Source organism: Dipodomys merriami, unplaced genomic scaffold, assembly GCF_024711535.1.
Source record: "Dipodomys merriami isolate MVZ:Mamm:240054 unplaced genomic scaffold, mDipMer1.0.p SCAF_110, whole genome shotgun sequence".
Taxonomy (NCBI): Eukaryota; Metazoa; Chordata; class Mammalia; order Rodentia; family Heteromyidae; genus Dipodomys; species Dipodomys merriami.
In genome coordinates, this window is record NW_027202383.1 from 655954 (window position 1) to 678876 (window position 22923).

General features: G+C 47.3%; 1 protein-coding gene across 2 annotated transcripts in view; it reads left to right on the forward strand.

Moving 5' to 3' along the window:
- Asap2 (ArfGAP with SH3 domain, ankyrin repeat and PH domain 2) overlaps positions 1–22923 on the forward strand; it is a 153901-nt gene that overhangs the window by 94866 nt on the left and 36112 nt on the right. For both annotated transcript variants that reach the window (XM_070015232.1, XM_070015234.1), the window contains exons 8-15: positions 2779–2854; positions 3061–3147; positions 10769–10872; positions 10981–11050; positions 16456–16543; positions 18719–18767; positions 18842–19008; positions 20289–20422. In XM_070015232.1, coding sequence (XP_069871333.1) covers positions 2779–2854; positions 3061–3147; positions 10769–10872; positions 10981–11050; positions 16456–16543; positions 18719–18767; positions 18842–19008; positions 20289–20422 — 775 coding nt within the window. The remainder of the gene's footprint in view (positions 1–2778; positions 2855–3060; positions 3148–10768; positions 10873–10980; positions 11051–16455; positions 16544–18718; positions 18768–18841; positions 19009–20288; positions 20423–22923) is intronic.

Consider the following 22923-nt stretch of genomic DNA (forward strand, 5'->3'; position numbering starts at 1 on the left):
ATGAGACCAGACTTGATTCAGCCCTGGACGCCACCCTGCCCCCTCCCACCGCAGGGAGGGCTGCCAGGACGTGCACCTGTTCCCTTCCCTGGGTGCCTCTATCTGTGCTCATTGTCCTCTATTTCCTATCCTTCCCTCCCTCTCATGTTCTGGTTCTTCCCTCTCCTTTCTGTTCACCAGAATTTAAAGTGCTTAAAGAAATGATGATGTAAGGAATAAATTGAAGAAAGCACAGGAACCAGATGAGTTCATGACTGATGGTGCGGAAAGGCCCGGTGGTTCTGCCCCATCATAGCACACATATACGGCTAGGTCACTGTGACACTGATGCGGTTACTAGGCCAGGAGCATGGTCTATATTCAGAAAAAAATGAAATAAAGAACCGTGCATACATCAGAAGAGCTAGGTGAGAGCATTCTCACAGCCTCGCCTACCCTGGGTGTGTCCTATCAGCTTGCTGCAGGGTTTGTAGCCATACCCTTTTCTGTGTGCTGTCTACGCCCTCCTCCCTGGGATCCCCCTCTTCCCGACAGGCTTGGTATGGGGAAGTCCCACAGAGCCACAGCTTAGTTTGAAAGGAATGTCAGGTCACCTGAACACTTGGATCACCAGAGCTGGGCGGAGTCTCTTCCAAGTCCACTGGGCTGGTGGAAGTCGGTAACTCCCCTTTCTCTCAACCTCCCTTCTTTTCTTTCTTTCCTTCCTATGCCATCCACTGTGGAATATACCCTTCCCACATGTAGGGTTTGTTTATATAATGGGAAAATTTTATGCTAAGTAATAATCACATTAAAAAGTTTGAGCCGGGCGCTGGTGGCTCACGCCTGTAATCCTAGCTACTCAGTAGGCTGAGATCTGAGGATCGTGGTTCAAAGCCAGCCCCGGCAGGAGAGACCGTGAGACTCCTATTTCCAATAAACCACCGGAAAACCGGAAGTGGCGCTGTAGCTCAAGTGGTAGAGCGCTTGCCTTGAGCTGAAGAGCTGAGAGACAGCACCCAGGCCTAGAGTTCAAGCCCCACAACCGACAAAAAAAAAAAAAAAGTTTTGAAGCAAGTGAGGAAATATTCTAAGAGAATATACTAAGGAGATCTCTTTTATACTGGGGCATTTTGCAAGGCCTAGTAATGAGGTAATATTTTTGCTAAGAATGAGTGGGATAGCCTGTGAAGTAGGCACACTGCAGCTAGAGGCCTTTGGAGAACAAAAGTAGCGTATACAGGGGGCCTGAGGCAGGAAAAATGGGGGGGGGGTCACCGCTTCTTTTGGAGCCACATGACCCATGGTGGTAAATGCAGCAGCTCGAGACTGGAGACAGGTGGGGCTAAATCCCAGAGGCACTCAGGCCTCTTACCAGTTTGAACTTCATCCTAAGCCCAGTAGGTAGCTTCTTTCTTTCCACCCAACATATACAGCATGCGTTAGAGACAGCACTGAGCAATAGCAGTTGTTGCTGCAGAAGACGTTTACAACTTCTGTTATATTCCCTCAATCCTTTATCATGTGGCCTCATCACATTGAGTTGTAATCTTAAAAAATATTCATGTTTGGGGCTGGGAAAGAGGCTTAGTGGTAGATTGCTTGCCTAGCAAGCATGAAGCTCTGTGTTCGATTCCTCAGTACCATATAAGCAGAAAAAGCCAGAAGTGGCGCTGTGGCTCAAGTGGTAGAGTGCTAACCTTGAGCAAAAAGCAGCTCAAGGACAGTGCCCAGGCCCTGAGTTCAAGCCCCAGGACTAGCCAAAAAAAAAAAATCATGTTGGCATTTGGCTTTACAGTCTCTAACCATGCTCTCCTACTCTGCATATGGAGCCTGGCCGTTTGTGTACATCAGGACTGCCTTGTTTTTTTTCTGGTATACTGCTGCTTCTCTACTTGGCTGTTATTACCTCTTTAAACATTTTTTAAAATTTTTTTGTTGGTTGTGAGGCTTAAACTCTGGGCCTGGGCACTGTCCTTCAGCTCTTCACCTCAAGTTGAGCGCTCTACCACTTGAGCCACAGTGCCACTTACGGTTTTCTGGTGGTTAATTGGAGATAAGAGTCTCACAGACTTTCCTGTCTGGGCTGGCTTTGAACCTCGATCCTCAGATCTCAGCCTCTTGAGTAGCTAGGATTACAGGTGTGAGCCACCAGTGCCTGCCTTCCTCCCCCCTCTGTCTTTCTGTCTCTATCTCTGTCTCTGTCTCTGTCTCTGTCTCTGTCTCTCTCTCTCTGTCTCTCTCTCTCTCTCCTGCTACTGGACTTTGAACTCTATTACCACTAGCCTGGCTTTTTGCTGGCTGACTGGAGTCTTGAAGACTTTTCTGCCAGGGCTGGTGCTGAACCAAGAGCCTCTAGCTCTTGTCTTCCTGAGTAGCTAGGATCATAGGCTGTGCCACTGGTGTCCAGATGGCTGTTGCCTCTTGAAGAAGGTTCTCTAGGTCTTTGGCTTACATCTCTCCATTTGGATGCTCGGAAGAGTCCCTGATAGAAATTCCAGCTGCCACTGTCAGGAGACTCCCATTTCCATTACCAGCTGGAAATTGGGCCTGATAATATGTGGGTCAAGAAAATAATCCCAAGTCCTTGGGCTTATCAAGGTTCCTTTTCTATATCATTTTTCCAGATTTTGAGTGACAGTTTGCTCTTGGCTTGCCTGATACTTTACATATCCCCCAGGAATTACATAATGACTCCATCACTTTCCTTTGAAGAAGTTTTCCTGCATCTTAAAAAAAAAAATACTCTTCTGTGTGAAGTACAGTCTCTGTTCTCTGTCTCCCCCTCTCCCTGTCCAGTTTTTTCCAGGATGGACTGAAAGCAGTAGAGAGCCTCAAGCCTTCTATTGAAACCCTCTCCACAGACCTTCACACGGTGAGCCGCTCCCTGGCGGTGGCTTCTTCAGTCTATGTGCTTTCACATTTGCATGCTGTGCTGTTGAGAAGGGAAACGCCCTGTAATGGCAGGAGCCACTAGAGGGAAGGAGGGAGGCAGTCATGGCTCCTGGAGAATGCGGCGGCGACTCCACATGGCATTGTGTTCCAGTCTTAACTTTTCTCTGCTTTGCTTGATTTTCAAAGATCAAACAGGCCCAGGATGAAGAACGAAGACAGCTAATACAGCTCCGGGATATTTTGAAATCAGCCTTGCAAGTTGAACAGAAGGAGGTGAGGGGATTTAGAATAGAAGGCTCTCTGTGTCTTGGGGGCTCTGGGCTGAGGAAGGTGAGATGCTTGTCTTCCAGGGACCTGCAGTTCACTCTGGGACCGACAGGAAGCATCCAAATATTGTTTTACAATTGAGTTTTGTGAACTACCTTTTTTAAAACATGTCTGCTTCAGAGGAAGCACCTGCTTCTAGGCAGTGGACCTCATTGGCTGGGTGGGAATCTTTCTCATTCCTGGCACATTGACTGCTTCCATTTGTGCATTTGCCATGCCCCTGTGTTGCCCTGCTGTGACATAAGTGAAACTTGTGTCTTGGAATAGGCACAGAACTGAGTGACTATCTGAGTCTCTCAAAGAGAGACTGTGTTCTGTGTGTGAGGGTTAGGCTAGGGTTGGTAATGCATGCTTGTAATCCAAGCATTTGAGAAGCTGACGCAGGTGGATTTTGATTTGCAGGCCCTTGGACTGCATAACATGACTCTATTTAAATTATAAAAGAGAGAGAGAGATGTCTAGAGTTTGTGCCTATGGTTGCATCTGATAAGCAGACATCTGTCCATGTTTTTCCATTTTTCATGTAGCACATTTTCACGTGCTCATACATCACCAGCAACAATTCATGGGGTTTGGAGCTCATTAAAAAAATTAAAGGTAACTTTTAAGGGTAACTTAAAATAGTATACTCACTATGGAGTGAGTATTATAATGTGATTTTTTTTCTTTATTGCCTTTGAGGTAAGGATCTTAGTATGTTGCGCATGCTGCCCCTGAACTCCTGTGCTCAAGCAATGCTCCTGTCTCCCCGTCCTGATAGCGGGGTGTTATGTGAATTAAACACATCCACCTCTGTCAATAAAGGAATGTGTCTAAATGTATTTACGGCCATTAGATAAGCATCTGGGTAACAATATAAAGTTCTCTGTTGGCAATTTGTTGAAAGTTCTTATACTATAACTGAATATTGTTGTTTCTTTCCCAAATGCACTTACCTTTTGTGACCGAAGTCTAGGAGAGTAAGTAGCCCAGTATTTGGAAAGTCTTGCATGTATTGTTCATGAGTTTGAAAAAGCATATATTTCCTCTTCATGTATCGTGACGGTCAGCGGCCCTTTATCCTCTTTTGTCATAGAAGATTTTACTAAAAAGGGTTTAGAACCCCATTCAGAGTGATTGGCTTGCTTGTCACACAGCCCGTGTCTTGTAGGCTGTGTCTGTGTCTTGCTGCCCAAGATGCCTTTCCCTCAGCTGTCCTGTGAGCAGCTTGAGAAAGACTCCGGCCTCCTCTGTCCGAGGGGTCAGCAAGGGGTACTTGGTCACAAGGGCGAGCTAAGGGAGAGGTCATGAGTAATTCTAGAAAATACGCAAAGCATAGGGTCTTCCTTCCATTCCAGAGAAATCCAGAACCTAATGATTTGAGATTCCCAAACATGGAATAAGAATAAGAACTTGAAAGTTGTGGCCTAATTGAGAGGAGAGAGCTCAGTACCAGGTGTGGGCCTGAGTGTCGAGGAGGTGGTTGAGAGCTCCTTTTGTCAGACAAGGAGGATACAAGCAGGAAGCAGGCCATGAAGGAGGGGAGGAGCAGTCTGGTCTGCAGCCGTCGGAGCAACTTGGTGGTCTGTGGCTGTGCAGAATTAGGAAGTTTGAGAATGCTGGTCCTGTCAGCTGCAGAAAAATGTAGCAGACGTACCAGCACAGACCAGAAGTTCGATGGGTTACTGACCAGAGCTGGGGCGCATGGGGGTTCTTCCCTTTCCTCCCTTGGTGCCCAGTGACTCCTGTCGGGAACACGTTCTCTACGTTCCTGGTTGTGATTGGGTTGTGAACCCATGTGTCATTTTTTGCCTTGCTTTTTGGCAGTGGTGTTCAGTAGACTGGACAGCCGGTGAACTGGTGGAGTGATAAGCAAACGTGAATCAGTTAAGGTTGACATGTTTTAAAGTGATTGTCGGGATTGGGACTCTGTCTTCTTTCCCTCACCTTCCAGCAGGCCTGGAATATTTTGTTTTCTCTCCTTCCTTTTCTCTGGGATTCTCTCTCCTCTGCGACGTAGAAAGCGGATGCTGATGGGTATTTTTTATGCAGTGTGAGGAAAATTCTGTGCAGTGTATGGGAATGGTTCATGAAAGTTCAGTGACGTGTCTGCTTGATGGTGGTCCACAGCCACTGGTGGTGTCTCCATCCGTAAATCCCAGCGTCACTGATGGTGGACGAGGAGAGCAGCCGCGCAGTGTGGTGCTTTCAGTGCTCTGCTTTGTCAGCCCTGGCTGTACTTAGGTTTCGAGCCTGAGCTGTTTAGGATTCTAGTATATCTCCCATCTCCCAAAGTCATATGTTGTTCTTGAGGTTTTCTGCTCTCTGTTGAGGGTGTTATTGTGATGTCCCCAGTTTTCCGACTTAGAGAAAAGTTGAAAAGTTGTATAAATGAACAAGAGTTTCTGTATCCTCATGCTTGATTTTCAGGAAAGATCCCCCTACAAAGTTACAACCGTTCAGAGCTGCTTTTCGTGTTTCTCCATGTCAGCCTTCCTCCTCCCACGTCCACCCATGTGTGTTCTCTGGGTTTTGCTCTGGTGTGTCCGCTGTGGTGCGGGCCAGTCCTTCCATGTGGCGCTGAGAGCCTGGACTTGTGTTGGTGGGGAAGGGTCAGACTCAAGGCTCTGGGTTGCAAAGCCTTAAGTGCTAAAACCTCAGGGCTTTTTCCACTCTGGCCTCATGGCTACTTCTTCTCTTGGCCAGCTCTTCTCCTTTTCAGACATCCTCGTGTGGTGGAGCGTGGCTGGACAGTCTGTGCAAAGGCAGGGGTCCCCCCTCCACGGTCTTTCCCTCACCTCAGCTTTCCGGTCTGGATTTATGAGCAGTGTCATGCTCACCTCGGGCATCGCTGAATCTCCGCCTTCCCTGCCGAGAGCATGGCAGCCCCGCTTGCTCCTGCGCCTGGGGACATAGGACTCGCCATTGGTCCACACATTCTGCTGCTCTTCTTTCCGTGCTCACTCTGCACTAGGCATTGCTCATGCCCACACTCAACAGAGCAATGCCGATGCACCTCCTACCTCTTCAGGAGCCCACAGTCGGGGGTGGGGCAGGGAAAGCAGTGGAGGGGGAGGGGTGAGGAGAGGTCTGCTGCCCTGGCTGGCAACTTGAGCCCAGGTGCTGTGGGAATGACAGCCAGTGATGAGGTCTGAGCAGCTGCTTTTGAGGTGACAGGGATTGCTACAGTTGTAGCAGCTGGGCCATGTGGACCACTTCTGTCCAGGACCAGAGGTTGCGCAGCATCTGTCTAGCGGAGCAGAAGAGCTGGCGTCCATGTCTTCCTCATCTACCAGCACCGTAGTGGCCAAGTCTTGGACCTCGCCACGCTTCGATCTCCTGTGCCTGCATCAGCCCTAGAGCTGGTGCAAGATTTGAGAAAAACTTCCTGTCAGGCTCTCGGCTCCATTGTAATGAACAGTACCAGTTCACCTGCTCAGCAAGCAATGAGCTCTCAGGTGGTGAACAGATTTCTGGGCCAAATTCCCCCATCCTACTTCTCACTCCTCCCGCCCCGCATCCAGCCGGCATCACTGTTGCCCACCGACCTCTCATTTGGGGGTGGAGTGATAATTAATGCTCCTCTCCAGGCCCAGGCACTGCCTGCTTGCCGGACATTTCATGATTCTTTCTGGCACTTGGCATCACCAGTGCGACCTCTCAGTGTACGTCTGATGGACCCACATTCACAACTTGAGTCCAAGAGAGAGGGGATGGGGCACGTGCTGCAGCTTGCTCAGTGCTGTGCCGCCAGGTGGCCCTCAGGTCTGCTTCTCCACGCCTGTTCTTTCAGTGAGTGCCACATGACTTCAACACCTTGTACTAGAGTCTTCAGAAATTGCCCCAAGACAACGGAGAGGGCTCTTGAGACTTGAGAACGCTGCTGCTGGCTCCCGCCATCCGCAGTGCCTTCCACGCTGAGATGAGCCAGACCTCATAGCCCCTCCTCAGCAGAGAAATCTTCCGCCTGAGGAGTGTCCCCCTCTGTAGGTCACCGCTCACGGAATTGTCTGAACGGACTTCATGAGAGGAGGACAGGTGTAAAAGTTTTTAGGACATTGTAGAGTCTCACTTCAGGGCTTGCGTACAACCTGTGAGGTCTGCAGCATAGTCCATGTACCTGGACTTCAGGTATAGAATCATTACTCATCTAGGAGCCTCCTGGCAGGACCTGGGAGCTACCCAAAAGTCAAGACCACAGGTGGTGTCTGGTGTCTGAGAATGTGTCACTGGATGGAGGGTACGTGGATGCTGATAGGATTTTTGTGTTCCCCAGAGAACCACCGACGCTTGTAAAGTCCTGAGACCTGGTTGGTTCTCCCTGGTGTGAAAGCCATGAGCACCCAGCCGTAAGCCTTCACTGATGTCACCTACAAGGTGACTTTTCCTCGAATTAGTAGACATTAGTCGTGAAGTCAAGTCTTTCTGATTTGGTTTTGTTGTTGTTGTTGGTGGTGGTGGTGGTGGTAGTGGTGGTGGTGGTGGTGATGGGATTTGAGCTCAGGGCCTGGGCACTGTTCCTGAGGGTTTTTTTGTTTGTTTGTTTTGTTTTGTTTTTGGCTCAAGGCTAGTGCTCTGCCACTTTGAGCCACAAGGCCACTTCCTGTTTTCTGGTGGTTAATTGGCAATAAGAGTCTCACAGACTAAATTTTCTGGGCTGGCTTCAAATAATAATCCTTAGATTTCAGTCACCTGAATAGCTAGGATTACAGGTCTAAATCATGGGTTTTTGTTGTTGTTTGTTTGTTTAAGACAAGATCTCACTTTGTAGCTCCGGCTGGCCTGGAATTTGAGATCTTCTGCCTCAGTCTCTTGAGTTCTGGGATTACAGGTGTATACCACTATATCCAGTTCAGCTGAGTCTTTTGACAGGCTTATTTTTAGTCTTTCGTAGAGTCAATGAGGTGAGCACGCTTTTGTTACCCCTCTACTACATTATTTCTGGCAGTGGTGAAAGCTGGATTTGCTGCACATCTCTAGTTCTCCGATCTGCCCTCTTGGGAAATGTGGATCCTGGGTGTATCCTATCCCATGAGTGAGAAGCTCACTCTGGGTCCACAGGCCTGCATGCTACAGAACATGCCTGTAGAAAGTGAAGCCGTTTCTCCCATGTGGGATCTGCTTATTTCGGAGTCAGTTGTCAAGCTCGGTATTGGAGAGTTTCTTAACACACTACTGACTCCCCAGTAAAAGGTTTTTTTTTTTTTTTTTTTCCAGAGTTGTTGCATGTGTGTGGCAGAGTTTAGAAAAGTCAGTGATGGGGCTGGGAATGTGGCTCAAGTGATAGAGCACCTGCCTAGTAAGCAGAAGGCCCTGAGTTCAAACCCCAGTACTGCAGGAACAAATAGTGCCACACATTCCTATTTGTGGATCTGGCTTGACATGTGGCAGTGACCATACTCCCAAATCGATCTATCACTGCAGCACAATTGCCATCCAGATCCCACCTGCCTTTTTATAGAAATTGACAAACTGATTATGAAATTCATTCAGAAATGTGAGGGACCAAGAATAGCCTACAGTCTTGAAAAGAGAAAATCAATGCTGGAGGAGGACTCACATGTCCTGATTTCAGGTCTGACAAAGCTGTAATAACCATGGCAATGTGAGTTGACATATGGATACACACAGATCAGAGAAACAGGACGGAGCTCAGAAATAAAGCCTTTGTGGCCAGTGAATTTTCAGCTCCAAGATGGAATGGGGACAAGCGTTCCAACAATGCAGCTAAGATGATGGGATAGCCACAAGCAAAAGCACAGATGGGAAATATCTCATACCATAATCAAAAATGAACTCAAGCTGGGTGTCAGTGGCTTATGTAATCCAAATAATTCAGGAGGCTGAGATCTGAGGATCAGGGTTCAAAGCCAGCTCAGGTAGGAAAATTCTGAGACTCTTATCTTCAGTTAACTACCAAAAATCTGGAAGTGGAGCTGTAGCTCAAGTGGTAGAGCACTAGCCTTGAGCAAAAAGGCTTAGGGATAGAGTCCAGGCCCTGGGTTCAAACCCCAGGAATGGCACCAAAAGCAAAAACAATACACGCACGCACGTATGCACGCGCTTGCGCGCGCGCGCGCGCACACACACACACACACACACTCCCTGATAATGGATTATTGAACTGTTAAGAGTGATTTATAGACATAGACTTCATGACCTTGGATTAGGTGATTGTTTCTTATATTTGATCCCTAAGGTACAAACAACAAAATAAACATTACATAAATTAGGTCTCATCAAATATAAATACTGCTGTGCTTCAAATCTTCTTTCACACCATCATGAATGGAGCACTGAAATCTACGCTTCCATCTTGCCTGCCAAGCTGTCTCCTGTCTTCGGGCTACAGGACCACCCCTGCCTCCTTACATAGTGGCCCCTTGTCTGCCCCTCCATATGCCTGCCTCTCAGACATTTCGCTGTTCTCTTCCATTGCTTGCCCACATCTTTACAACTCTTCCAAACTTTCTTTCTCTTTGGTTTCTCTGTTGGACTCTTTGATTCTTGAGTATTATTCTGGGTTCAGGTCACTGATTTTCATGCATCAGTCCCCTCCTCTCTGGGCATGTGCTCAGAATCCGGGAATAGTCATCTTCTTGGGGGCTGTGCGGAGCCTGGCCCTCCTGTCTCAGGACAGCCGGTGGAGCATGGAGCACCCTGGTCTGACTCCATCTCATACTCTGCACTTGCTTTCAGGAGCTCTGAACCCTGAGTAGATCACCTGCTTTCATTCTGTGTCTGTTTCTTCAGTTAGGAAATAAACTGGGGGTGGGGGCAAAAGGGAGGGCTCTCAGCCTTTCTGGAATTGTCCGTGTCTGGCTTTCTTCTTACTCCCTTCAGATCTGCCAGATTTTCCAGCTGGTCTCGGTAGCCCCTTCTACTCTCCACTTGGCTCATCTGATCATTTGTTAAGCACCAGTTGACCTTCTGTTGGAGGCCAGACATGGGACTCTAGCTTTAGGGATTGGTCCCTGGTCCTTGCTCTAAGTGCTTAGGCTGGAGTTTCCTAGTCAGCTGGACTCCGTCAGTTCTCAGCTGCCTCATGGATGGTTGTCCATGTAGTTGGAGCAGTTTGCTTTAGTATCAGGCCCCAGTTCTTAAGATAAATAGGTAAGGAGTGGATTGCTAGGCTGATACCATTAGGAGCTGGTATTTATATTTAATTCTGACTGTATTTACTGTCTTTCTGGGTCTGGTTTTCCTATTGTCCAAGAAGGAAGCAGGCAGAGAGCCTGAGTAGCTTGTCTGTAGTAAGAGGCAGGAAATGACATCTGCCTCCTGGATGTTGTGTCACTATTCCCCGCCCCCCCCTTCTTCCAGAGGCAGGGATGGAGCCCAGCCCCTTGTGATGCCAGGCAAGCACTAGAGCCGCACAACCCCAACACTGGACATGATGATTTTTGACACTTTGTCTCTATCCTGAAAAATGGCTTTTATGAGCTCCTAGATAATAGATTTCATGCCCCTTTGTGATATAGTGAAAAGGAGGAAATTTTCTAATTTAAAAACACATATAGACATTTTTTGTTTTGTCTATTGAGACTTAGACGATACCTTATAAAGCAATTTTTTGACTATTTTTCAGGACTCACAAATGCGCCAGAGTACAGCTTATAGCTTACATCAGCCTCAGGGAAACAAAGAACACGGAACAGAGCGGAATGGCAGCCTCTACAAGAAAAGTGATGGGTAGGTGAACCTGGTGACACTAGTGCTAGAGTTGAAATGTGTGTATGTTCATTGTCTCCCGTGTCTGAAATGTCTAAACTCTTCTTGTTTTCCTGCTTCCCCTCTAAGGATCCGAAAAGTGTGGCAGAAAAGGAAATGCTCAGTTAAAAATGGTTTTCTGACCATATCCCATGGTACTGTAAGTACTACTCTCTTTTAATCTGTGGTCTTTACGTAGCTAAATGTGTTCTGTGCTGCTGTTAGTGACGTCAGGACAAAGGTGTTGGGCCTGTGTAGTGGTGTTGGGGGTGACTCTTGCAGTTTTTCTGTTAAAGAATGGGTGTGAGCTCCAGCGTGTTTTACTGGGTGGAGTGTGGGCTCCATGAATGGCAGCTTCACAGAGTGGCCTATCAGCCACGTTCCCTGGAATGAGGAGCAATGCTGTGACTTCCAGGAGCCACAGAATAGCAGGCAGCTCCCCTGCCAGCCTGTCCTGGGAGCTGAACTCCCACTTGGGACAAGACTTCTATTTTTCCATTAAACGGAAAATACTTAAGTATTCAGAAATTAGAAATCCAAGAGAAAAGCCATTTCAGTAACTGTTATACAAATCTCTGTGTTCAATCTTAGTCAGTTCTTTTTCCATCATCCTGTTTATAACAGCCCATGCCGAGTGCAGCGCTCATGCCTGAACACAGGCTCAGGTCTCCCATGTTTGGGAGGCAGAGAGTAGGGAGCATTCAAGTGGGCAGAAAGTTCACGCTGTTATCTCAGTAGAAGGTGGGCCTGAGGGCTCATGCCTGTTCTCTCACTGCATGGGAAACATAAATAGTAGGATCGTGATTGAGGCCAGCCCAGACATAAACTCACGACCTTATATGAAAAAATAATCAAACAAAAAGGGCTGGGGGTTTGGCTTTGCTCAAGTGGTAGAGTATCAGCCTATAAACATGAGGTCCTGAGTTCAATTCCCAGTACCACCCCCCCTCCCGCCAAAACCCCCCAGAAACCTGAACCCTGTAGGTTAGCCATATAGAGAAAAACCAATCAGCTGGGTGCAGTGGCACATGGATGTAATCCCAGCTGCTTGGAGGTAGATCAAGAGGATCACAAATTCAAGGACAGCCTGGGCAAAAATACACCATGTAGCCAAGGGCTGGGAGTGTAATCCAAGTGGTAGATCACGGCCTAGCATTTGTGAAGAACCGGATTCAATCAAAGTACCACAAAAACAAAATGAAACAACACAAAGGCAATCCGTAAAATGAGGTACAGAGACCAGGAACTTCATCACAGTCTCAACACAGCTCTTCACAGAAGGTGGTATGCGTGGGGGAGACTGAGGTGGGGAAGCCAGGCAGGCTGGTAGACAGGTGTGGGGCTGACTGGCCCGAGCTGAGCTGAGTGCTGTGTGGTTGGTAAGGCCAGTGTCCTCCGAGTGTTCACACTCCTTTTCCCTTAGTGCAGGCCTTCCCTGTGTGCACACCGGCCGCCTCAGTTGTGGCCCTGGGTGGCGGTGGCGGTGTCTGTGTCTTCTCTGAGCCTTCCTCTTGGTCCCTTCTCCCATTCTACGTGAAAAACCCCGCTGGGCAGAGGCACAGCTTCTTGGGTCCTAGAGAAAGGTCATGGTGGCGGTGGGGTCCTGAGAGACAGCCCCGTTCCAGCCTCGCTTGTGCTGGAGTCTTTGTTTTCACCCATGATCCTTAGGTCTCAGCCTCTTGAGCAGCTAGGGTTACAGGTATGAGTCACTGGCGCCCAGCTGGTCCTGTACCTTTAAGTATTTGCATCTAGCTCTAATGACCTAGATGAGAAAGAGAGTTGATATGATGCCTCTTTTATGTGGTGTGACTGTTAGTGTCTCTTACCTGTTTAGCAGCAGCCCCTCGTGTATGCTAGTTTCCCATCAGAAAAAGGATCAGACTCCCAAAGATGGTCCCAAGAAAGGGGAAGCTAAATGCAGTTCCTGGTTCACCACCAGGAGTCCCACTGCTAGAAACGGGAAGCCCCCAGGGCGCATGTGAGTTAGGAAAACGGAAGCTGGCAGCGTTTGGGAAGTGAAATTGCTATCCTCTGTTTTCAGGCAGAGCGATGAGGATTCCATCCTGGATGGATTCAGTCGGAGCTCACTCTGGTATTCTGCAGTAACCCCGACCAATTGTGTTTCTGGCACGGGGAAAAGCGCTCCTTGGGATGAAGCACTGTCATTAGGCGCCTTCCCTGCCAAGTTACAGCACTGCCACACCATGCAGGGCTGGCTGGGCTGGATTATTTTGGAAGAGGCTCCCATTGGTTCTTCAGCAAACTGATTTTTTTAAAAGTGATGATCGGTCATGCAGGAAGAATGCAAACTTCCTTTTAAAAGCCTGACAAATTGGTAAAAAGGATGACATGATTAAAATAGCTGTATCACTTAGATTCTGTGCCTTCAAGGCAGATATACATTAGGCTATTAGATCTGCCCTTCTTCCTGAATTTTGCACAAAACTGGAGCTTCTCAGTGAAAGGTAGACTGCCTTGTAAATGAGATAAAACTGATGTACAAACTTATGGGTGGGGGCAGGAGGAAAAAACTGGGAGAGCAAGGGAAGGGGTGACATTGTCCAAAAAGAAATGTACTCTTTACCTGACTGATGTAACTGTCACCCCTCTGTGCATCACCTTTATAATAACAGTTTTGAAAACAAAAACAACCCTGTAGTACAGCCAAATGGATTGATGACATCTTGTTTCTAAAGTGGAGCCAGAAGGGGATTTTGTGGATGAAATTTTTTCTCACAAATTCTTCTTTCAGCTTTACTGTGGCTAACTGCTTCCTGTAAATGGGCAAATTTGTTTTTGTTTTTGTTTTTGTTTTTGTTTTTGTTTTTGTTTTTGCTTTATGTTTTTGTGGTACTAGGGTTTGAACTCAGGGCTTTGTACTTGCTAGGCAAGTGCCTTGTTGCTTCAGACAGGGACTCTTCTACTTCAGCCATGCCTTTAGCACTTTTTTTTTCCTGTTACTTGTGGGGCTTGAACTCTGGGCCTGGGCATTGTCTCAGCTCTTCAGCTCAAGGCAAGTGCTCTACCACTTAAGCCACAGTGCCACTTCCGGTTTTCTGGTGGTTAATTGAACATAGGAGTCTCACAGACTTTTCCTGCCCAGGCTGGCTTTGAATCACGATCCTCAGATCTCATCTTCCTGAGTAGCTAGGATGACAGGCGTGAGCCACCAGCACCCTTTAGCACATTTTGCTCTGGTATTTTTTGTTGTTGTTGATGTTTTTGTTTGTTTTTGGTGCCAGTTCTGGAGCCTGGACACTGTCCTTGGGCTTTTTTGCTCAGGCTAATGCTCTACCACTTGAGCCACAGCTCCACTTCAGGCTTTTTGTTGTTAATTAGAGATTGAGATTCTCACATACTTTCCTGCCTGGGCTGGTCTCGAACCACTATCTTCAGATCTCAGCTTCCTGGGTAGCTATGATTACAGATATGAGCCACTGGTACTCACTTGCTCTGCTTACTTTTGAAACAAGATACTGCTTTTGCCCAGCCCAACCCAGGACCGCTATCCTTCTACTTCTGCTTCCTGCAGAGCTAGAATAACAGGATAACAGGTGCACACCGCCAAGCTTGTCCTTTTTGATGGTTTCCATTTGCTGTGAAGTGAGAAAGTGTCTTTGAGGGTAGTTATCTTAGAGAATGAACAACTTCCCTCATGCCACGGGGAGGAGGAAAGGTTAAAAGTTGAAGGTAGTGAGGGAGAATGGCTGTGCTTCTCTGCTGCTCCAATTAAGTGCAGGATAGCCCTTGCCTTCCCTGGGTGTGCTGTCCAGGCCAGGGACTGTGCATGTTGTGATATCATTCAGAGAGAGGCTTCTGCTCGTCACTGTGGAATGCATGGCTCATGTACTGGTTTCTGGACACGCTGATAGTCCTGTTGGTGAAGCTCAAAAACTGATGTTGATTTTACTTGGACCTCTCAAGATTAGGCAGGGTGGAGTCTTCTAATACTGAGTATGATGATCTGTTAGGAATTTAGTCAGTGAATCCAGTCATTGGAGAATCGGGTACACATTGGCTTCTACAGAGGAGGTTAGACACCCCAGCCAAAAACCAGGAGAGCCTGCTAATCCAATGCAGGCAGATCCTTCAACAAACCCAAACTCTGCCTCTGCAAGGATCAGCCCCATCATAAGGGGGGATGAAGACCCCGCCAGCTCTCTAGAGTCAGAGGTGGTAACCTCTGGTCTGTGAGCGCAGGAGCTCACACATGCGTGCCTGGCTGCTGGTGTGAACGGGTCTGGATTAACCCCACATCCGTGTCATGTGTCTTGACGCAACTGGTAGCTGCTGGAAAGAGACACAAGAACTGGTGAAGTTTAAGGCATTTTTTGCTTGACATTTCTTTCAGGCTCTTGGTAGGGTAAGAGAAGCCCATTCAGAGTTGAAGGCTTCTCCAAGATTTTTAAAGCATGTTGTCACTCAAGACGTTTTCCCTAACCATCTGTTCTTTGCTTCTTTGGATTAAATGTAATTTTATTTTTTGAATTAGTAAAATAGACATTTTTGGTACATTTCTGACAAAAGTACACTGTGATCTGTGGTGGGTGGGAGCTGGGGTTGCATATGTAAATGAAGTGTACTTTGTTGAAACTTGAGTGACAGTAATGATTGACATTTATGACTGAATCTGTTACCTGCTATCACTTCTGAAAGTGAGGACAATTATTTCTCTGCCATTTTTGTGCAGAGATCACTTTTTCTATTTAGAAGTGAGGTTTTTACTCAGCTGCACTTAAACTGGAGCTTGGCTTAGTGGTAGAGCACCTGCCTAGCAAGTGCACTTACATAGGCTTTACTTCAAACTCTAGCAATACCAAAAAGAAACAAAGAGAAATGCTGTGTGTGTGTGTGCATGTGTGTGTGCGTGTGTGTGTGTGCGCGTGCGCGTGCGTGCCTGTGTGCATGCGTGCACGTGCGCACCTGTGTGTGTGTGGGTGCATGCATGCCTATGTACCTGCATGCCAATACTGGGGCTTGAATGCAGGGCCTGGGCACTCACTGTCCCTGAGCTTTTTTGTTCAAGACTGGCACTCTCCCACTTGAGCCACAGCTTTACTTCTGGCCTTTTGGTGGTTAATTGGAAATGGGAGTCTCATAGTCTTTCCTACCCAGGTTGATTTCAAGCCATGATCCTCAGCTCTTAGCCTCTTGGGTAGCTGGGATGTATAAGCCAACAATGCCCAGCAAAACAACAACAAGAAGACATTTAAGAGCTCCAGAGGTGAAGCTAGATGCCCAGTTTCCCTAGGAAACTGAGAGCTCTGGAGAATTTTATCTAGGGAGTCCATGGCCACCAGCCGTGAAGCTGCCCCTGCGCGCCCCCTTGTCCCGGGTGGGTTTGTGTAGACCACCACAGGTACTTTGGCAGGGAAAGCAGTGGCCTCTGCCGCTGGAGTCCCGAACCCTGCAGTGTTGCTCTCAGGCTTCTCGGCTGAAAGCCTGCCTTCCAGAAAGAGTCTCCCCATTCTAGTCAAGAGCGAGCTCCTGCGGTGTTCTCAGGAGCAGAGGAGGTGCCCTCGCTGCTCCCCGCTCAGCCCGTGCTTTGTGTGTGTGTTTCAACAGGCTAACCGGCCGCCCGCCAAGCTCAACCTCCTGACCTGCCAAGTGAAGACCAACCCGGAGGAGAAGAAGTGTTTTGACCTCATCTCTCGTAAGGTTCCTTCTGAATGCTGTGTGTGCTATAGAGAAGTTATTTTAAATTCTCGAAGGCACCAGCCCCATGTCAGACACAGCATACTGAAGAACTAATTTTGGAAAGAAACATCCTTTTTTTCCAGTGCCCTGCCGCTTCTGTCTTTCTGTCTGTGGCAGTTGCTTGCCATTGAACTCAGGACCGCCCCACTCCACGGGCTCTGTGAACTGAGAGACTCCACACAAGGAGATTGTGCCGGATGGGACTCAGGCCTGAAACCCCTTTGCCTGGTTTGTTAAGAGGACATTTAGCTGCAGAAGCCTTCCATAATTTATTTGTGCAATGTTAGAAATGCTGTGAACAACATGAGGGGTCTTCAGGGAGCCTGGAAACTTGTTTGGGGAATCATCTTCCCCACCACAGAATTAGTCTTTGCGCTTCTGTTTGCGTTTCTTCTTTGTGGCATACCCAGAGCAGTCACCATGGAACCATCTAGTACAGCAGATGTTTACTAAACAGAAGCACTCACACACTCCAAGTTAAGGGTATGTGCTGTGTTAGAGAAAGCAGACCAGGTGTGGTGTATGCCAGTAATCCCAGCCCGAGGAAGGTGAAGGCAAGAGGCTCACAAGGTCGAGGCTGGCATGAGCCAACCAGCCCATCAAAAAAAGGAAAAAGGAAACAGAATCCTTGTTGTAAAGCCTCGTGTTCTTGGTTGTTGCATGTAACAGGGTTACAGTGGGTTGGGGTCGGACGGGCAAGTCAGGAGGGTGTTCCCCCACCGGCTTTGCTGGTTTCTGCTCCTTAACCTCCCTGGACCTCGGACCATCCATCGCCCAGCCAGCTCACCAAGAGTCGCTCTAAGAATCACTGTCGTTTCAGGAGCTAAAACCACTCCTGGAGGATGGCATGTCGTCTGCTTATTTTTAGGGTTACCAATATTTGTGGGTGTCCCAAATGTCACCACAGTCATCTGTAGAAGTTACACCTCCTCTTTTTTCTCTTAAAGTTTAATTTTTCCCCTTTACTGATTGATTGTGTAGGCAGAGACTTCCTGTATATATGTCACACAGCTTCCCCTACTTTGCATATCTTAGTACAGTGAGTCAGGAGTGTAGCATACAGACGAATAAGGAGAAATCCTAATTGAGGGATCCATATGTGCAGTTATGAAAACACCAGGAACATTGACACCCAGTGCTGCTAACTGAAAATCTCACCTTCCATTAATGCCCGTGCTTGGTGCCAGGATTCCCTCCAGGCCACCACATTGCATTTAGCTGTTATTATCTTGCTTCTCTATGGTCAGCAGTGCTGCAGGCTTTTCTTTTATGACCTTGACACCTTTTGGAGAGTATTGATGAATTTTGGTGTTAAAAGCCCCTCCATTTGCATGTCTCTAGAGTTTCTTGTGATTGAACTGAAGTTATTGTTATTATTTTCTTTTGCAAGAATAACACAGAAATGATGTCACCTCCCACAGCACTGTGTACACAGGCCTAGCAGCCCACAGAACACTTTAACCACTGCCAAGACCAGCTGTACATGACTGGCTTTTTATATTTGGCCATCACTTAATGATACACTCTGGCCTTAGCCAGAGTACTCCTCTGATAAGTCTTTGAAAAGGCTTTCAGCTGGGCACCAGTGGCTCGCACCTGTAATCCTAGCTACTCAGGATGCTGAGATCTGAGGATTGAGGTTCAAAGCCAGCCAAGGCAAGAAAATCCATGGGACTCTTATCTCCAATCAATCACCAGAAAACCGCAAGTGGCGCTGTGGCTCAAGTGGTAGAGCGCTAGCCTTGAGCTGAGGAGCTGAGGGACAGTGCCCAGGCCCAGAGTTCAAGACCCTGACTGACCCCTTCTCCCCCCAAAAAAGCTTCTTTCATTCATGGGGACCAACTCTGTAGTGAATTTTAAAAATTAAAGCCTTTGAGAGGATAGCTATGGTTTCCATTAGCCCACTTCCCTTTCAGCCTGGAGTGGGAGGAATAGGGTAGGTTTCTTCCTTTGCATTATGAAGCCAGAAGTACTGAGGAGGACAGACATTTGAAGGACTTAAGGAGTGCTTGATTGAAATCATTAATTTCCTGGCAGAGAGCTAAGGTGATCTTTGAGATGAGTGATATGCCCTCTGCCCCCGTATTGAGTCTGGCTCACAGTTCTTGACCAATCTCCTCTTGTCATGCAGATGACCGGACGTACCACTTTCAAGCAGAAGATGAACAGGAATGTCAGATGTAAGTTGTAGAGGTAGGGCTTGGGGCATGACCCCACTGCGGTTCTTGGAAGTCACATTCTCCACTCTGTTTAGATGGATGTCTGTGCTGCAGAACAGCAAGGAAGAGGCGCTGAACAACGCGTTCAAAGGAGATGACAATACTGGAGAAAATAACATAGTCCAGGAGCTGACCAAGGAGATCATCTCAGAGGTGCAGAAGATGACGGGCAACGGCGTGTGCTGTGACTGCGGGGCACCAGGTGACCGGGGAACCCCATTCCACCCCAGGCTCTAGAACATTCAAACCTCATTCGGACTCAGAATCCCTCCACTGATTTTCACTTTCATTTCAAACATGAAATTAAGTGCAGCTCAGCCTGAGTTCATCCCATTACACAAATGTTTAATGAACTGTGTGCAGACCTGCCGGGCCCCAGAGCAGTCTGAAAACAGAAGGGTGGAGAGGAAAAGACTCAATGCTCTTTGAGAAATGAAATCAGAAGGGTGAGGTAAGGGTGAATTGAAGGTCATTCAGTCTCACAGGGGCTCTGAGAGGCTGCAGGAGCCCAGTACCTGCCTGGGGTTTACGCCAGCTTCCCTGTCCTACTTTCTAGAATTCATAAAGTAACTTTCAGTTATTGTTTTACTCTGTGACTCTGAAAGAGCCTCTGCTAAATGCAGAAACAGGTCCTTCCTACCTGTCAGGTTTTGTGACAAGGACATTCCTGTCTGTATATTGATAGAGAGTATCAGAGGCCTGTTTTTAACAAATACAGAATATAGTAGCAACTGGTACTTTAAAGTGTAAGGATTGGTGTGTTATAATTAAATGGGAAATGACAGGGATTCTTTCTGGAACATTTGGAAACCAAGAAGGTTGTGACTTGGTCAGTGTTTTTCCATTTCTCTAGTTCTATGCCAATTTCTGTTAGAAACAACCAAAGCAATTGAGAAGTACTATTAGGTTCCTGGTTTCCTGAAGGCTGCATTTAGTCTTGGATCCTTTGTGGAAGGAGAATGGGGTAGTGAGTGATATGAGGTGAATTGTGTTCTTTCTTGAGAAAGGTAAGGATGGTGAAATACTTTTACATGTAGGAAGCCACAGTGATGTTCATTGTTCTAAAGTCCTAAGCCAGCATGGGTGATTTGAAAATTCAATGCACCCATCTCGAAGCCCCTGTACCTGCCCAAAGCAAGGTGAACACAGCAGAATAGGCTGAGTTCACCTGCGAACATAGATGACAGAAGAATTTTCTGATGTGGTATAGCTTTTTACAAAAATAGCTTGGTGATTACCCAGAGCACCTGTCACTTAAATGAATGGGACAGTGGAGGAAGAGGTGGGTGGAGGGAAAACAGATGTCTGCCTGTTTGTGCACTGGCTGTTATTTGTTATGGATGATTGAAAGGTTCTAGCTGTGTCAAAGCTCAAGAATATGCTCATATTGAAAGCCTTGTATTCTGTGAAAAGGCAGGATGTAAGTTCTGCCTCCTACCCCGTTCTGACAGCAAGCTCTAAGTTGCCTGTTCTCTTCGGCAGATCCCACGTGGCTTTCCACCAACCTGGGCATTTTGACCTGCATCGAGTGTTCTGGGATCCACCGAGAGCTCGGGGTTCATTACTCCAGGATGCAGTCCCTCACCCTGGACGTCCTGGGAACATCCGAGCTGCTGGTGATTTGATTTGGATTGGATTAAATTAGGAAAAGAGCTGTTTTTATTTTTGCCTTCTAGTCCATTTTGGTTTCTTGAAATTTCAGTGGGCTGGTAGTTGTTATGTTGCCAGATGGGTTTGGGTAATAAGCTCATTGATAATTCCTCATTCTCAGCTAGTCGTAAATCGAGGGCACTTCTTGTTGCATATATTAAATGCAACGCAAAGTGAAGCCAAACAAAGGCGTGTTGAGACTGGAGCAGTATTCTGCTGATGCAGATTTAAGGATGGGGCATGGCCTACTACACCCATCCATTAAACAGGTGCTAATTTTCTTTAAAAAAAAGAAAAAAAGGAGGCTCTGATTCTTGAGTCAGTAGTGACGTGAAAGCCCATGCTGGAGAGAGGCGGAGACCGAGGCCCCTGTGAAGCAGTGTAGAGCTGGGGACTGTGGTCCACTGTGTATCAAAGTTAGTCGCACTCAGGGTACACATCTGGCCACCTAGACTCCCAGCCACCACGGACTGTTCCCAAGTCTGCAGCTGCTGGTTAGGAAGCAGCGCTTGAAATTCTTTTCTTGAGGCAGCTGGGTGTTGGACAGTAAGTAGTAAGTGGATATTGATTGCCATTGATTTTAATGTCGAGCAATCATCCCAACCGAACAGCAGTTACTGGGGTTAGTATTCCTCCTCTCCTAGTGTTGACAACTGAGGGTCCTGGGGGTGTGAACTATCTTGTGGGACCCTTTCAGTCCTCCTGAGTAATTCCTTTATGGTTTTGGGAGCCAGAGTTGGGAGAAGCTAGAGTAGATTCTGATAATTCATGTAATATCCCTGGGTACTTAAAGGTTAAAGTCAAGCTAGACTCAGCAGGATCCTCACAGTGTGCTCTGGGCTGGGAACGGTAGTTACTACTGACCTACAGATGCAGAGGCCTGCATGGAGGAGGGCTGTGTGCACACAGGTTGCTCCTCCCGGTCACGGGCTCAAATTTGAGAATGTTTATGTCACAGTATGTTAACCGAGATCACTTACTTTTATGGATTTGCTTCTGGCTGTGGAAGCACTCAGTGACTTACAGTGAGATAATCACTTCCTTTGTATTAGGCACTTTGCGGGACACTGTATGTATTAGCTCTTTTGCTAATAGCCCTGCGACCTTCCTTACCAAGGAAAACTGGGCTTGCAATATTCTATTATGCTCAGGATTGTATGCCTGTTAGTATGGTGGCAGATCTGAGATGTAGGTCCTGTCATCTGGTTCCAAGGTTCACACGTAAATTTTGAGGCTCATGGGATATAAACTGGGATTTGTGGTGAGTTGTCTTGCCGTGTGATAAGCATTGTAAACATCACATCTGCCCCTCCCTGTAGCCTATCCCCCGCAAATGTTTAACAACGACTTCAGGGGAAAAAGTCCCTAGTTTGTGGCCTGCCTATTCCTGTGGTATAAATACATCCACCACGGCCAATTTCTAGCTACCTGTGTAAGTTACTGTGGAGCTGGAAAGAGATGTTCAGTAGCACAGTGTTTCTCTCGTGTATTCAGCAGAGAAGTACACCGAACATAGAAAATAGCAAGATAATTAGGAAATGCAGAGAGACTGTTTTTGTTGTGTTGTTTTGTCGAGGCAGGGTCTCACTTTGTACCATGGGCTAGCTCTTCATTGCCCAGCTGAGTGCTGGGTTTTCAGCATCTGGCCCCTTCGTTCTCAGTATGGTATAAAATTTAATAGCCATGCTTAACGGCTGTGTCACACATGCACCAAAACAATTTAGCAGTTGGCTCTCAGAAGCTAGTCAGGCTGACTCGAGCCTGTAACTTCAGAAATGCATCTCAAAAACAGATTCATGATCTTTGTGAGAGTCCATTGCAAAGGAAAGCACCAAAGAAGGTGAGAGGAGCACCTTGAATCATGATGGGACGGTAGAGTAACTTTGAACCCCACATTGGTGCCAGCCCCAAGCCTCTGTCCATATTCTCCTTGAAGCTGAATGACTACTGCCACTCATGAGAAACCAGGCTGAGCCTCGTTCATTATACCTACAGCTATTTGCAAAATCTAATTTCTGCCGTAGTTTCATACTGTCCCTCCACTAGGCCTCTTTTCCTGAGCGTGGTGGTGTGGGGTTTGCTTCCCTGCGGGCCTTCCTGGGGTCTGGGTGGGACTGGCCTCTCTGGGCTCAGAAGAAGTGGCCTCCATGCTTCACCCCAACCCCCATGTGCATGTGCTAGGACTTCCGGCATGATCCTGTCCACAATACCGATTCTCAGCCCTTCTCAGTGAAGCATGAGTGTTCATTTGTAAAGCACAGGAATGTCAAGCCTCTTTAAAAGCATCTGGCTTGTTTGTTTTGCTTAGACAACCAGAAGCCTGAACAAAGAATTTCCTGACATCTTGTCACCCCTCCCCCTTCTTTATTTGTGTGTATTTAGAATTATGTCTGGCACATAGTAAAAGCTGCAGAATAGTAACTATCTTCATTATATCTCCCTCTAAGATGGTCTTGTCAGTGCTTTC